General features: G+C 47.1%; 1 protein-coding gene across 1 annotated transcript; it reads left to right on the top strand.

Annotated features, from left to right (window-relative positions):
* The first annotated feature begins 4,976 nt into the window (after nucleotides 1-4,976).
* On the top strand, nucleotides 4,977-7,802 carry LOC144168417 (uncharacterized). The gene is made up of 4 exons (XM_077697411.1): nucleotides 4,977-5,976; nucleotides 6,142-6,416; nucleotides 6,567-6,938; nucleotides 7,029-7,802. The coding sequence occupies exons 1-4, from the start codon at nucleotides 4,977-4,979 to the stop codon at nucleotides 7,800-7,802; spliced, it is 2,421 nt and encodes an 806-aa protein (XP_077553537.1).
* Nucleotides 7,803-16,113: the final 8,311 nt, after the last annotated feature.

Here is a 16,113-nt window from a genome sequence, read left to right as displayed (position 1 = left end):
AATTTGAATTCCTTGCCTCTGTAGGTATATCCTGTTGCTACTCTATCTTCCTAAAGGCATTGGAACACGTTAAAAGCGGGAAGTGTGCATACTGCTGAAGGTGCCTGCAAGAGCAGCAGCAGTGGTGACTAAATAAATTGTCTTCCCACAAGGTATATTCAATCATGGGGTTCTCCGGCTTGTTCCGGCAGGTATTTTGTGCCAGCTCTTAAAGCGCAGTACAATAATTAGGAACAGAGGACGTACGACACTCAGATATGCATAAAAGGATAGAGCTTGACTACCGGTGGCCTCTAACCTCTGACAGTTCCCTAAACGTTTTTAGGCCGTCATCTTACAAGCCGTAGTCAAGGTGGTCTCGTTTCACGAGGAACAACAAAGCGCCACTCGCTACCTTGATACTATAACAATGCGCTATATATTCAAGGTAGGTGAAGACCATAAAATCAGACCTTTCAAGTACGCAGGAAAAACAAAAGATATTCGTCATTGGCCAAGTTTTTCCTTATCGTAAATATCCTTATGATGGAAACGAGGAGAAATAACTCACACGGAAACAGCTTCAGAGAATTGCGAATGGTGTTGTACAACTTAGGCATCCAGAGCCTATAGACGCAATTTCCGTATCGCCACCAAGAAGCCATAGCGCAAAGAAATGAAAGCTTGATATAAAGGCGATTGATCTTACAGCATTTAAAAAGGGCGACATACTGAGATATTTTCTAGAAATAATTGCTGTAATTACCTTTATAACAGCAGACTTTATATTAACAGTTGAGCCCGTTTAACCATGCATCGCTGATGTAACACCTCTAATATGATTGTGACTGAAGAAACCACGCACCCGCTCGCGTAAATGAGAAAGTAGTCACTGGTTGGCATATCGAAACGCATTTCATCTTTCTTTGTGTATCCAGAGGACTGGCGGGATGCGTACAGCCCGACCAAGCCTGACTCCGTCATGGCCCGTACCAGTCGCAGGTGCTGATACCTGCGAATCGTAATCACAAAAACTGATTTTGGTGTGCCCACGCGTGCATTTAATGACTTATCTTGCAATGTTACTTCACTGTTTATGTCGGGTTTGTCGCTACCATTGAATTTATCGGCAATAGGATGCCATGTTATAACACCAAGAACGTTCTCTTGGTGGCCTTCGACAAAGCTTATTATACCCTTCCAAAAGTTGATTTGGAGAGGCGTTGGGTTCAGCGTACAGGCAACCATTATAAATTTCGCATGCAAAGGAAAAGATTAGATAAACGAAAGGCATAGTTAAGCTCATATATATATATATATATATATATATATATATATATATATATATATATATATATACAGGAAGAAATGCCGGCAGTCTATAACGCCAAAGAAGGCATAGGGGAATGGTTAGAATATTTTTTACTGTTAGTGACGTTAAATTATTATTTATTATTATTAATTACGTGAGAAAGAAAGAAAGAAAAACACGCGCCCACAGTGGGGACCGAACCCACGCCTTTCGATTAGATCTCGAATGCCTTACCAATTCGGCTATCTGGGCGACTGTGTTCCGCTTCACTTTCTGGGGTATTTATATATACTACAACTGTATCTTTCTAATCGAAAGGCGTGGGTTCGGTCCCCACTCTGGGCGCCCCCTTGCTTACCGAGATTTCCCTGACTGTCAACCCTGTCTTCCATATGTATATATATATATAAATATATATATATAAATATAAATATATATATATATATATATATATATATATATATATATATATATATATATATATATATATATATATATATATATATATATATATATATAAATATAATATATTTATATTTATATAATATATATAAATATATATATATATATATATATATATACATATATATATTTATATATATATATATATATATATATATATATATATATATATATATATATATAAGGAATCAGGATGGGAAGTGAGGGGCTCGTTGAATTAAGACAGAAAATAAGGTTTGGGTTGGCAGCCAAGAATGCCAAAGAAAGCAAAGGGGAAAATACCGTTGGGCTTTTATTATCGTTGAAATATATGGCGATTTTTGAGACCGAAATAAAATGGAGAAAAAATGCCGGCCGGGTGGGATCGGAACCTACGATCATTCACACATCGTCCTGTTTGTCCTATATACGAGCCCCCGCAGGACAGCGAGACCTCGTACACTGCTCTGGTCGTGCACTCCATGAAACGTCTCGTGTGTCCATTGTTGCAAGCGCTGCTTCTTGGTTCCTCCGAGTTCACCACCTTGCAAAGTCTGCCCAACTTCCTGGGAGCAGAAAACACAACACGCACCCCTGAACGTTCCCCAGTCCTTTTCATTTTGTGCGAGCCGCTATGAATGTATAGAATTACCACCGTCGTTCTGCATTCCTTGCACGCCTAGGGAAGTTTTCCTACCCGCATCTCCATCAGCAACTTGTTTGACGGGCTACAGATGAGGGGACCTCGTCCGAAGCCTCACCCTTCCCTTTCTTAGGTGGTCAGTGAAGGCATCGACATGTATGGAGCCATTCGTTTCCAGAATGCTTGCGGGGTTAGTGCAAGTGGCTTCGTGGAGTTACTGGGCCTCTACCTCCGATCAACCGTCGTTGATTTCAGCGGTGAATGCTTCATTCAGAAGCAGGGAGAGTGCATCGGCCTCTGCCTTGCTCTACAGTTTAGCGATCAGCCTGGACCGACCAGCCTGGACCGACGTCTGCAGGAAGCATTGGGGGACGGCCCCATGGTGAGGAGCTTCCGGTACGTGGACGACTTCTTGGTTATCTACCGGGACCACAATTGCGGCGTAACGGAAGTTTAATATTTGTTCAGAGCCTTTGCCTCTGTACTTCGCCAATTCGTCCTAACCAGGGAGCTACCAGTTGAAGAACAGCTGAGGTTCATCGACCTGAGGCTGTGGATGAGCGAAGAGCATGTGTCTTGGGGATACGCGTCGAGAGCCCAGAAGGCAATGCTATCACAGTCTTTATCCCACTCCAAGCTCTTAAAACGCGGGTGACCACAGCTGTTTTGAAGAACGCCTTCTTCAGATTGGGCCATCACCAAATACACGTGATATCACGGGACCATGCGAAGCGCCTAAAATATCTGGATACCCCGAGGACCTCATCCGCATCCTTCCAAACAAGTTGCTGACGGAGAAGCTGGTAGGAACGCATCCCAAGTCGCGCAAGGAATACAGGAAGACGATGGTCATCCCATACATTCCCGGCGTCTCGCACAAACTGAAAATGATTTTGGATCGTTCAGGGGTGCGTGTTGTGTTTTCTCCTCCCAGGAAGTTGGGCAGCCTTTTCAAGGAGGTGAACTCGGAGGAACAAAGGCGCAACACTTGCAACAAGGGACACACGAGGCATTTCCTGGAGTGCACGACCTAAGCAGTATACGAGATTCCCCTGTCCTGCGGGTGGTCGTATATATAGGACAAACGGGACGATGTCTGAATTATCGGCTTCGCGAGCCCGCTAATGCCATCAAATCCGCTACTGGTAGCAACCTTGCCACACATGTTGCTTCATACGCGAACAAGCTCTAGTAGAGACAATGTTTGAGCAATGTCATGGCCTAAAATGCTACGGTGACCAGAGAACACACGAAATCTTTGAAGCTTTTTCGATGCACAAGCGAGTGGGCGCATGTGTCAGCAAACCGTCAGTTGATTCGTTGCCCAAGACGAGAGCATTTCTACAATCTTAACTGTGTGTTCTTTTTGTGTTATTTCTGCATTTTTTATATTGCCTGCGCGCAATAAAATTGATTCAGTTGTTAGTCAGCACCAGTGTTTGTCTCTTTCTTTTCTTCCGTTCAGTTTCTTCGCGCTGTTTTTTTTTTTGCCATGAGTATGAACCAAATAGCCCGTCGTCGCACTCTAGTACAGCCCAAGCAGTGTTAAAAGGCACCCGCCATGCCCTTTCGACAATTCAACAATAATTCTTAAAAGATCATTTGGCTGCCCTTGAGTTCTTTTTCAGCGATTAGGGGATCAAGAATGAACCTAGACGAGGCATCAATAAGGGTTCTGCTTTGTTCAATGGTGACGTTTTCTTGTGCTTCTCAAAAGTTTATTTGAACCGTAAATCGTATACCGCGCGCCTTGTTGTTGGGAATGGCCTTCCAGCTAAACGGACGTAAATCCAAAGAATGAGTGTTCGGGCTCTGAAAACAAGGTTCAGAGACCTACGTTTGCTTGCGCATGGCAACCCGAAGGCATAAGATTTTATTTTTAGCAGTGTGATCGTTTCTTTCTTAAGCTTGGGCTGTCGTGATAATGTCATCGTCTATTGCGCCAGTAACTTCGTCACCAGAGGTACACAAGAGATACCTTCGAGGGGTAACAGTGGCAGTTGTGTCGGCCGGTGTCGGTTTTAACTGGAGTGAGTGCCTTCCCCTACTGGCTGTGCGACATAGTCACGTTCCCTTGCATCACCTGGCGAGGGGTACTTCCGAGGGAAACTCGATCTCACAGTTTCCGCTAAGGCAGGTTCATCAGTGTCCATAACAGGGGTGCGAGTGTGTCCCATTGTGGTGGTGGTGGTGGGGGGCTGGAAAACCATTACTATCATCCTTGACTTTTTTCGACTGCGTCGTTTTCTGCTCTGTGCTTCTATGACTAAAGGGTTTGGGAACCGTTGTTGTTACTGTAGTGTGTCGCGTCTCGACTAGATGGCGCCACGGCGACCATCATCATCAGTGGACTCGAGGCGCTCTAATAAAGCAAGCTCCCCGCCGGGGCGGGTTATGTTCCTGCTGGTAGCATCGTGTCTGTACGTGTCTCTCAGGGCTGCGTGCTCTGCCGGGGCGGTCCCTCGGCGTACCCGCTCGGCCACCCTCAACATGGTGTCAGAAGTGGCTTTAGTTCTTCGGTTCAACGCTCGTCCGTAGTTCAACGGTTTAACCAGTTCAACCCCGTACGCCCGTCACGAGACAACCGCCGCCGCCCCCGCCATGACTACCCCTGCCATCGCCGCCGCCGTCGCGCCGCAGCTGACTCAGCTACGCCCACCACCGCCCTTCGACTTCGACAACCCCGGCTCTTGGACTACGTGGCTGCTCCAATATGAGGATTACACTTTCGCCACGGGCCACTACACAGCACCGCCGGAGGTTCAGGTGCGTTCTATGCTCTACTGTATGGGTCCGCAAGCCCGCGTCGTACTCGCAACCACGCCGCTGGGTGACTCCGAGCTCAAAGACGTTGCCGCCGTCAAAAAAGCGTTTACCGACCATTTCATTCATCCGCCCAACGAGCTGTACGAAACGGCCCGCTTTCACCGCCGTGCTCAAGAACCGGGTGAAACTGCCGATGCCTTCTACACGGCTCTCCGCTCGATGGTAAAGCGCTGCAACTACGCGTCGCCGGAAGTCGAGGAAAGGCTCGTCCGCGACCGCTTCGTGGTCGGTTTGCTCGACCGTAACCTCTCGGATAAACTGTGCCGAAGTCCGAAGCTCACCTTGCAAGAGGGACTTACGCATGTCCGTCAACACGAAGACGCAGAAAACGAGCGCCGGGCACGTGACTCGGCCGACTCGTCACCGCTTGCCGTCGACGCCGCCGCGCGTGTTCGTAACGCGAAAGGAAAGCCTGGGTCACCAGACAGGCCCAACCAGAGAGGGTGCTTTTTCTGCGGACGTTCTTCGCACGAGCGTGCAGACTGTCCGGCTCGACAAGCAACTTGCAATTTCTGCAGCAAGAAAGGGCATTTCGAAACTGTCTGCATGAAGAATAGAAGATGCAACTCCAAGCGCACTCGGTCTTCAGCAAGCTCCGTTGAGCTTCACGCGGTGGCAGAGAACCGCCCCAACGCCAAGTTCATCGAAGTACTCGTGAATGGCTCCCCACTGTCGTTCAAGGTGGACTCGGGAGCCGAAGTTTCGGTCGTACCAAGCTCATTTTCCGGAGTTCCGCCAAAACTTCAAGTTCCAGAAGGCGAGCTCAAAGGTCCCGGTAATCACACGTTGCCTGTCCTGGGTACATACCAAGCCACACTCACATGGAAAGGCAAGTCCGTGGAGCAGAAACTGTATGTTCTGGAATCCAAAACAGTTCCCTTGTTAGGCTTCCCTGCAATTCAGGCCCTGGGGGTATGCAAATTCCTTGACCATGTCTCAGGCTCACAGGAGTCGTCCGGAGAGCTGCTCTTAGACCCTGGCCTTTTCGAGGGACTGGGGACATTGCCTGACGCCTACACAATCCGTTTGAAACCCGGGGCGACGCCCTTCTCCCTAAGTGCCCCGAGACGTCTTCCTTTACCTCTCCATGAGCCCATCAAGAAAAAACTGGACAAGATGGAATCGGAAGGAGTGATCCGCCGCGTCGATGCTCCGACAGAGTGGTGTGCTGGACTAGTAGCTGTGCCAAAAGGTGATGGTGATTGCAGGATCTGCGTAGATCTCTCTCAGCTTAACAAAGCCGTCCTTCGCGAACGCCACATGCTACCGAAGGTGGAACAATGCCTAGGCTTGCTTGGAGAGGCCAAGTTTTTTTCTAAGCTGGATGCTAAGTCAAGTTTTCATCAAGTCATGCTGTCTTAACAGTCACAGCTGTACACAACGTTCATTACCCCGATTGGTCGCTATTGCTTTCTGCGGCTGCCATTCGGCATCACATCGGCACCCGAGTATTTCCAGAAGCAAATGTCTCGGATACTAGAAGGCCAGACCGGCGTAGTGAACATGATTGATGACATCCTTGTCTTTGGCAAGACTCGTAAAGAGCATGACCAGCGCCTCCAGCAGGTCCTCGCACGGCTCTCCAAGGCAGGCATCACGCTCAACCGAGATAAATGTTCCTTCGGCACCAACAGTGTCAAGTTTCTAGGAGTCGTAGTGAGTGCCCATGGTATTTCACCCCACCCTGACAAGGTGGCAGCCATCAAGCGTCTGCCTGCTCCCGAAGACCTCTCTGGCGTTCGTCGTCTACTGGGACTCGTGAATCATGAGTGACGTTTCTTGCCGAATTTTTCGGACGTTACCGCACCTATTCGTGCCCTGCTTCAGAAGAACTCTGAATGGACATGGGGCCCATCGCAGCAGTCTGCTTTCGGGAAGCTAAAAGAACTGCTGTGCTCTGAACAGTGCGTTGCAACTTACAACACCCAGTACAAGACAACGGTTTCAGCAGATGCAAGCTCCTTTGGCCTGGGGGCCGTGTTTCTGCAAGAGCAACCATCCGGAGAGCGTCGAGCAGTTGCCTTCGCTTCAAGGTCTCTCACGGCGGCAGAAACAAGATACAGCCAAACCGAAAAAGAAGCATTGGCAGCCAGCTGGGCTGTGCAGAGGTTCGACCAGTATGTCCGTGGTCTGGACTTCATCCTGGAGACCGACCATAAGCCCCTCGTTGCACTTTTAGGCAACTTGGAAATCGACCTCTTGCCACCTAGAATCCAGCGCTTCCGTCTGAAGCTCATGAGCTACCAGTACAAGGTACTCTATGTACCCGGCAAACTCTTGGCTACAGCTGATACGCTCTCTCGAGCTCCTGTGGATGTTCCTTCGTCGCAGAAGGCCGACCAGGTCGAACTCTACGTGCAAGAACTCGTCCGCTCAATTCCAGGTCTTGTCTCCACACGGTGGGACGACCTGCGCCAAGCCCAAGCATCTGACGGCGAGTGTGACCTTCTCGTTGAGTACTGTACTAAGGGTTGGCCCAGACAGTCTCGGTTGCCACTTCATCTGAAAAAGTATTGGCAACACAGGGGAGACCTCTCTGTGTGTGATGGTTTGCTCCTGAAGAACACTCGCATTGTCATCCCCACCTCTCTTCAGCAGTAATGCTGGAACTGCTCCATGAAGGCCATCAAGGGATCAACCGCTGCAAGGCAGTGGCACGAGAGTCGGTATGGTGGCCTGACATCAACAGCCAAATTGAGAACACCGTCTCCAGCTGCCCCAAGTGTGCTGAGACTCGGGTCCAACGTCCAGAACCCATGATGGCTACAGTCACACCAAATCTTCCTTGGGAGGAGGTGGGCGCCGACCTCTTCCACCTGAATGGCAGGGACTACATTCTTCTGGTTGACTACAGGTCCAGATTCCCTGAGGTCATCAGCCTTGGGTCCACATCAGCAGCAGCAGTAATCACAGCAATCAAGAGCATTTTCGCCCGCCATGGTATCCCCAAGTTACTGCGCACAGACAATGGTGCTCAGTTTGCAGCCAGGGAATTCGGGGACTTTGCACTGGCCTACGGCTTCCATCACGTCACGAGCAGTCCTCGGTTCCCGCAGTCAAATGGGGAGGTGGAGCGAATGGTCCGCACTGTCAAAGACCTCCTAGGCAAGTCGAAAGACCCGTACCTGGCCCTGCTGGCCTACCGAGACACACCGGGCGTCAATGGACATAGCCCTGCACAGCTGTTAATGGGCAGACGCCTGCAAACTCGCATACCCAAATCGGGTAACCAGCTGAAGCCAGGCTGGCCGTCTTCGGTAGAAGTGGACCAGCGGGATCGTGCTAACAGGCAAAGACAGGCAAAGGACTTCAACAGAAGACACGCTGCTCGTGAACTTCGTCTGCTTCAGCCAGGTGAACATGTTTGGGTCCGGGATATCAAGAGTCCAGCTGTCGTCTTGAGCCCAGCGCAGCGTCCGCGCTCGTACGTGGTAGAGACATCCAAAGGGGTGCTGCAGCGCAACCGCAGTCACCTTGTTCCTACTTCACCCTCACCAGCAGTGGCCACCGGGAGTGAGCAAGCGTCCCCTTCTGCGTCATATGGTGCGACACCACCAACTGTGCGGGAGCCCACTGCGCAGGTGTCACGGTTCGGTCGAACCATTCGCCAGCCAAGGAGGCTGGACTTGTGAGGGCTTCTGAAGCGGGACTTCTGAAGGGGGGATGTAATGTGTCGCGTCTCGACTAGATGGCGCCACGGCGACCATCATCATCAGTGGACTCGAGGCGCTCTAATAAAGCAAGCTCCCCGCCGGGGCGGGTTATGTTCCTGCTGGTAGCATCGTGTCTGTACGTGTCTCTCAGGGCTGCGTGCTCTGCCGGGGCGGTCCCTCGGCGTACCCGCTCGGCCACCCTCAACAGTTACCACTACATACTCCATTAGCGTGCGCGTCACGTGCATGCGTACTTTTGTAATAAACCCGTTCGAATTACTCCTGTAGGCCTCCAGTGGCGCAATTGTGCCCTCTCATCATCATCACCACCATTATCAACAGCCTATCTACGCCCACTGCAGGGCAAGGGCCTCCCCCATTAATCTCCAATTACCCAGGTGCTGTGCTAACTGCGGCCAATTTATTCCCGCAAACTTCTTGATCTCATCTGCCCACCTAACTTTCTGCCGCCCCCCAGGGGGTGGCAGAAAGTTAGGTGGGCAGAATGTTAGGCAATCGCCACGCTTGCCTTCTCCAGGCATCCACTCGGTTACCCTTAATGACCAACGGTTATCTTGCCTTCGTATTATATGCCCTGCCCACGTCCATTTCTTCTTCTTAATTTCTACTAATATGTCCCGAATAAACGTTTGTTCCCTGATCCACTCCGCCCTCTTCTTGTCCCTTAATGTTACACCTATCATCTTCCGTTCCATTGCTCGCTGAGTCGTCCTGAATTTCAGTTGAACCCTCATAGTGATCCTCCAAGTTTCTGCCCCGTAGGTGAGTACCGGTAAGATGTAGCTGTCATACACTTTCTTCTTCAGGGAGAATGGTAGGCTGCCTTTCATTTTCTGAGAATGGCCGCCGAATGCACTCCACCCCATTCTTACCCTTCTAATTATCTCTGCCTCATGGTTGAGATCCGGGGTCACAACTTGGCCTAAGTAATATATTCGCTTACCACTTCCACTGCCTCGCCACCTATCTCAAAACTGCTGTGCTGTCCCGAGGTTATTGATCATTATTTTACTTTTCTCCATATTAATTTTCAGGCCCACGGTTCTACTCTGTTTGTCCAGTGCGGTAAGCATGCTTTGCGATTCATCCCCCGAGTTACTCAGCATGGCAACGTCATCAGAAAATCTGAGGTTACTGAGGTATTCTCCATTAACCCTTACTCCCATCTGTTCCCTATCTAATCGTCTCAATACTTCTTGTAAACATGCTGTGAATAACATTGGAGAGATTGTGGCTCCTTGTCTGACGCCCTTGTATATATTTTACTGGTCTTCTTATGGGGGATGATGGTAGGAGTGGACCCATAGTAAATATCCTCTAGTATTCTTACATAATGCTCATCTACCCCCGGTTCCGTAATGCCTGAATGACTGTTGAGGTTTCGATCGAGTCAAGTGCTTTCTCATAATCTATGAAGGCTATATATAGGGGTTCAGTATACTCAGCGCACTTCTCTATAACCTGATTGATCGTGTGAATATGGTCCATTGTTGAATTGCCTTTACGGAACCCTGCTTGTTCTTTAGGTTGACTGAAACCTAAGGTTGCAGAAACTGTTAGCAATTACCTTGGTAAGTACCTTGTGGACGAGTGACAGTAAGCTGAAGGGCCTGTAATTTTTCAAGTCCTTCATGTCACTTTTCTTATGGATTAGGATGATGTTCGCGTTCTTCCAAGATTCTGGCCCCCTCATTACTATTCGAATATTTCTTTCCTTTTACGTCATCGTCTTCTCTCGTTTCCATCTTGGCCCTTGTAAACTCCACATATCCTCCATTGTTGTAAATGGGCTCTCCTACTTTCGTATTTAGCATGCTCAAATTTCTTCTCTTTTTCGTCGGTAAAGTGTTTGTCCCTACTCAATACGATTCTCATTACAGTTTCCTTTATGAGCCACCGTCTTCTCTCTTGTTTTTTTTCCGCGGTCGTCATCATGATAATAATGAGCCGTGCTGCATCCACTGCAGGACGAGGGCCTCTTTCTATGATTTCCAGCCACGTATATCGAATGCTAGCTGAGTCCGCCGGTTTCCCCCGGACTGCGTAGTTAATCCTTTCATCGAGTTCTTGACCGACACTTATTGTGTTTACGGCCTGTTGGCGGGCACTGCGTAAAACGGATGGCCCACCTGTTGTTCCCCAGGGCTGCGACGTGTGCCCTCATGCTCATTTTCCTCGCTAAATGTGAGCTATAGTGTGCTCCACACGAGTCTGTTCCCTTATCCACGCACTGTTTTCTTATCCCTCAGCATGACCCGTGGCATTAATCTTTCCATAGCCCACTGGGCCCATCTACGTTTCATTTGAATCCGACCATGACACCTCAAGTTTCTGTCCGAAACGTCATTACTGGAATAAAGCATTGGTTGTATACCAGCTTTTTGGGTGACACAGGAAGCTCAGGATATCAAAATTTCTACCAAATGCACCCCAACCCATGCTTATTCTTCAAGTGATTTCCCTCTTATGATTTGGATCGCAACCTATGACTTGCCCAAGGTAGACGTAATCGATTACTGTTTCCAAAATTCCGTCACCTACCTTGAAGTGACCTTCCTTGGCTATCGAGCATAACCTTTGATTTATTGCTGTCGATTTTTAATCCTACAACCAAATTTTCCGAGCACAATTGGCGAAGCATGCTCTTCAATTTCCGTACATTTTCGGCATTAGCGTAAAGGTGCTTCCCTACTTCGGTAACTAAACGGATAAAACTACTCCCGTAGGAATCGAGTGGTGCGACTGTGTTCTTTCGTTAGCGTCCTCCTGATTTTCCCGCTGAGCGTTTGCCGTCTTATGTTTTATTTTCTTTGTAAGCCTTACGCATTCGCTACCAGCGCAAACGTTTTTCTACTACCATAGTTGACATGCATAAGTAACAGTTCGAGCTTAATAGCCGTAGGCTTGGGCGAGTTGGTATTTCGTACCGTATGTTCCCTTGCGGAAGTAGACAACGACAACAGAAGAAAAAAAGACAAAAAGCACCTTATAGGTCATAATACACGTATGTAACCAACATTTCTATGCCGAAGGAAGGAATGTCTTCACTTGGTCCACCTCTTTTTCTTGATGGCAATGGAGAGCAATCCGACATATAGCTAAGTACCGTATGATGGGCATACCTACGAAACTTTTTGCAGCCTTAATGTACTACCGATTCAGCATTTATATGAAAATAACCTCATGCTCTAATGCAAACAATTTTTCCAATGTAACAACAAAGCCTTTATAGGTCTATATAACCTAAATAAGCGAACTCTAGTACCGTATAGCTTTAGGGCGAGAAACATAGGGTCACAACATTTCTTGCGTACGAACTACGGATTGTCAAGATTGGAGTATCGTGTACCATGTTTATTAAACAAATTACACAGAAATGGCCTACATTTAAGTAGTATCTCGAGGAAACGATTGAAATCGCATATGATTGAAAATGGAGGACTTGCCTCAAACTAGCAAAAAGTTATCTTTTGTGTGTTTGTCATTGGCTTGTATTTCTGCGTTTCAAGTCTATATACCTGTGAATCGGGCTGCGGCCTATGTAACTTTGTATAATTTGAAACACCCAATTTTCTCTGCTTGATATTTCGTGAAATATTGCTGTGCATTACAATAATGAATGTGCTTTCAATTCTGCCCTTAGTGTGCAAAACATTGCATCGATGCAGCCAGCTACATGCATATTGTAATGATATTATGTCCGTAATACTATTGTGTTTTGTCCTACTACTGTGTTACCTATACTGTGAATGAGCTACCATTCGTGCGGTAGTATCTGCTACACGTTTGTTGTAGTTTTACTGTATTTTTTGTATTTATGGAAGAGTCCATACGTTGTATCCGTTGCCAAGACAACGGGGCAAGTACCTCGTCAAGCTGCTGTACTGCGGCTTTTTGTTCTTGTCCCAGCACTCTTTTATGAAAAGAAGGCTAAATAAAAGGTTGATTGATTGATTGATTGATTGATTGATTGATTGATTGATTGATTGATTGATTGATTGATTGATTGATTGATTGATTGATTGATTGATTGATTGAAAGAATGCGAGTTTAACTGGTAGCCTTTACGTCCAAAGTTTTAGTCCTGGCGAAAATTAACCCAATTTTCCTAACTTTCATTCTGTTTGCAATATCTAAAGTTTTGAGAACGCTCTTTTGGTTATGCTGGCACCGGACGCCACATTTTCGTGAGCATCACCCTTGGCAGAGCTATGTCGCTGAGGGTACGGTCGGTGTGCGCTGCCTCACAGCGTACGCGTGTTGAGCGTATTATGTCGCGTAACACAGTATTTCCTTTGTTTCATTTCCGTCGCTTCATCAGTTTCAATGATTTCCCGAGAAAATAAACCTCGCAACGCCTATATCCATTCCTTATATTAGGCAGAGCTAAATTAGTTAACAAGCACCGTCAAACTCATTCTATGTTAACATCACGTTGCAGTTTGAGTAGGGCAGACACCAAATATTGACTTTAGGCTGGCGACAATTGCCGTGGCATATGTAGGTCCTTCGTGGGTTGCTTTGTATACCTTTGGAAAAAGTAAAATAGACAAGAAGGTTTAGTGTATGTGTGTTGAAGTTCTGAGCGGCCTTAAATGCGGCGAAAACATCGTTGCTTGCGTAGTCGCGCTGCGTCCTACGACACATAAGCGCGTTTCTTCCGGCCTCAAAAAGACTGTGTTTAAAGTTCACCATTTCAACCACCATTTGCGGACCGAAATAAAAGCATGCCATCGCTCAAAGCAGATTTCACGCTGTAGAAGAGCTTATTATATGATCGTACTAGAAAAAATTGTACCCTTCAGAAGTCTATTTGCGTTCACCTGCATTTTTTCTAATCGTACTAGCTGATATAAAACCTACATTTGAAGATTAATTTACAGATACAAACTGATTGACTTTAATTACCCGTATGGACCCTAGCAAAGTAGCACTATTTTTTTAAAGATGGTAAAAGTCAAAACCTAAGAATATCACATGTGTTCTAAAGATTAAAATACCACCCTGGCGAGGATACACAGTCACAACAATTCATGACTTCCACTGAGAACTTACCTCAGTGGAAACTTCCCATGTGTTTTTGTCGTCGCAAGAAACATCAACAAACTGTCTTCTCCGGGCACAAGGCCATGTTTTTTCCATGAGGCCACCAACCAATCCATGCAGGTTGTAATAGTTGCGTGGGTTCCTTGCTTCGATTTTGGTAAACAATACGGACCAGGAAATTCAGTTACGCAGCCACTCTTGCAAGTTTTAATAGATCGGCGCAACCGCGCTAAATATGCCATATTGGAAGTTGTTCTGAATATATGTGTAGCCATAAAGCTTGATAGGCACGGAGAAATTTTACCAACGTCAAGCAGGGCCTCTAGTTGTTGGGCAGTGTTAATTGTCGGTGAGTAGGCAGGAACACTGCGAGAGGCGGTTATTTTATTTTGAACATAGTTCAAAACAAAAAGGATTCCTAGCGTCCAGGTGTAAAGTGCTAGCTTGCTTGACGGGCTGCTTATCGCCAATCCCATTGGCAATGAATGCCCGAAATACGTGCTTAACAAAGAGAAGGTGGCTCTTCCCATGCTCAAAGTTTTGTTTCGATAGACGTAGGAAACGCAACGAAGAATAAGCAAAACCATGGTAGCTAACGGCAGCAATCTGAGATATACCGCGAAAACCGACATCCAAGTGTTAGCAAAAGACGGTGGCACTAATGCTCTGCGGGGCACAAAAAAGCACACTTTCACAGGAGGAAAAGTTGCATAAGGGTAGTAGAAGCAAGGATATGTACAATTGACCGGATGCTGCTGAATGATGAGGTCTACTTTTCTGTCTAAAAGTAGTGAATCACTCTTGCTATTCTTGTTACACCGCATGATCATTGAGTTATTCAATGCTCTGTAGCCCTCAAGCCAGCTAAGCTCAACGTCTAGCAGCGTAATGTCACAAGAATTGACTGGCCCATCAAACGCAGCGTAATCAATTTGGTTGTTCTTAGGATACTTTCCCCGTGGTGGTAGCTGTTCCTCCATAATCCTGTCTACAGCTCTCAGTAATCGGCGGTTGCAAGATTTATATGGATTGGATGGAACATTTATTTCTAGCTCGCTCACAGTAATAACGCGACAAGAGTGACTTCCCAAGTGGTCAAGGACATGTTGATGTCGTTTAACAAATATTATCCATTGGACGTTGGCATGATATTTTTGAAATCGTAGGAGTTCCGAGAAAAACTGGGACGGAAGAACTGTGAGAAGAGACACAAACACGATGCCTGGTCTAGCAAACGGCTGATCTTGAGTCACAAATTGAGCAAGGGAGCGGTAACATTTTCGCTTCCAGAGACAAGGCCATGTAGTCATCGGAACAGGGGATTCCCTAATGAAATGTCCCATAAGCTGTTTTTCGCCCGGAAAGAAGAGTGTCGCTATGCGATATTCTGGCCTGCTCGTAAAATTGAGGACTTCCAGATGCAAAAAATTAGGCTGACATAAGGCTGTCGTAGCGGAAACGAAGAGAAAAACGCAGGATCGCTTAAGTGCAGGGATGCTGCCTCGTCTTGCCATAACCATGGTCATGCGTGCGACAAAAGCTTTGCCGGCACTCAGAATGGCTGATGTCTTTACGACCGGCCTAAAAGACCCATTAGCAAGAAAATTAGGTTAAGTTAAGTGCTTCGTTAAGTGCTTCGAAACATGTTGTTAGCTTTCAAATGTTGCGTTTTGGCGTGATCGGGTCACGGCAGATCGTGTCTCGCAATGGCCATGGCAGAGCCTTTAGCGCTATGCCGTGTGCCGCACACAAGTGGGGGCGCTTTTTGTTTTCGCTGTAAAACAACCTGTTTTTGTCGCCATCAGTGCTGCCAAGTACAATACATTAAACAGTACTGAGCTTAGCAGGTAAACAAACGGGGTTTCCAGCTGATAAGGTGCTTGGAAACGTGCCGTTTAAATAAAAAAATGGATACTTGTTGTGTGGTAACGCAGGAAGCTTCGCTTTTCTCTAGATTTTTCGGTAATTTGCTGTGTGTGATTGTCACACGTCCTGACCGGCAGAGAAGAAGGAAACGGGAAACCCGGACATGCTTGGTAAAAGAGATTTATCACTCAAAACACGCACGTCGAAACCAAACCCGTGTAAAGAAACGGACACGCTATAACAAACTACCAAACCCAATAAACAATGTCTTAATACGACTCTGCCTTACAGCTTCACAATGTCCCGTGAAGATGTTCTACAGAATG

This window comes from Haemaphysalis longicornis, unplaced genomic scaffold, assembly GCF_048455015.1.
Source record: "Haemaphysalis longicornis isolate Haplotype H1 unplaced genomic scaffold, Haemaphysalis longicornis Haplotype H1 scaffold_2, whole genome shotgun sequence".
NCBI lineage: Eukaryota > Metazoa > Arthropoda > Arachnida > Ixodida > Ixodidae > Haemaphysalis > Haemaphysalis longicornis.
This window is presented reverse-complemented; position numbering and strand designations above follow the sequence as displayed.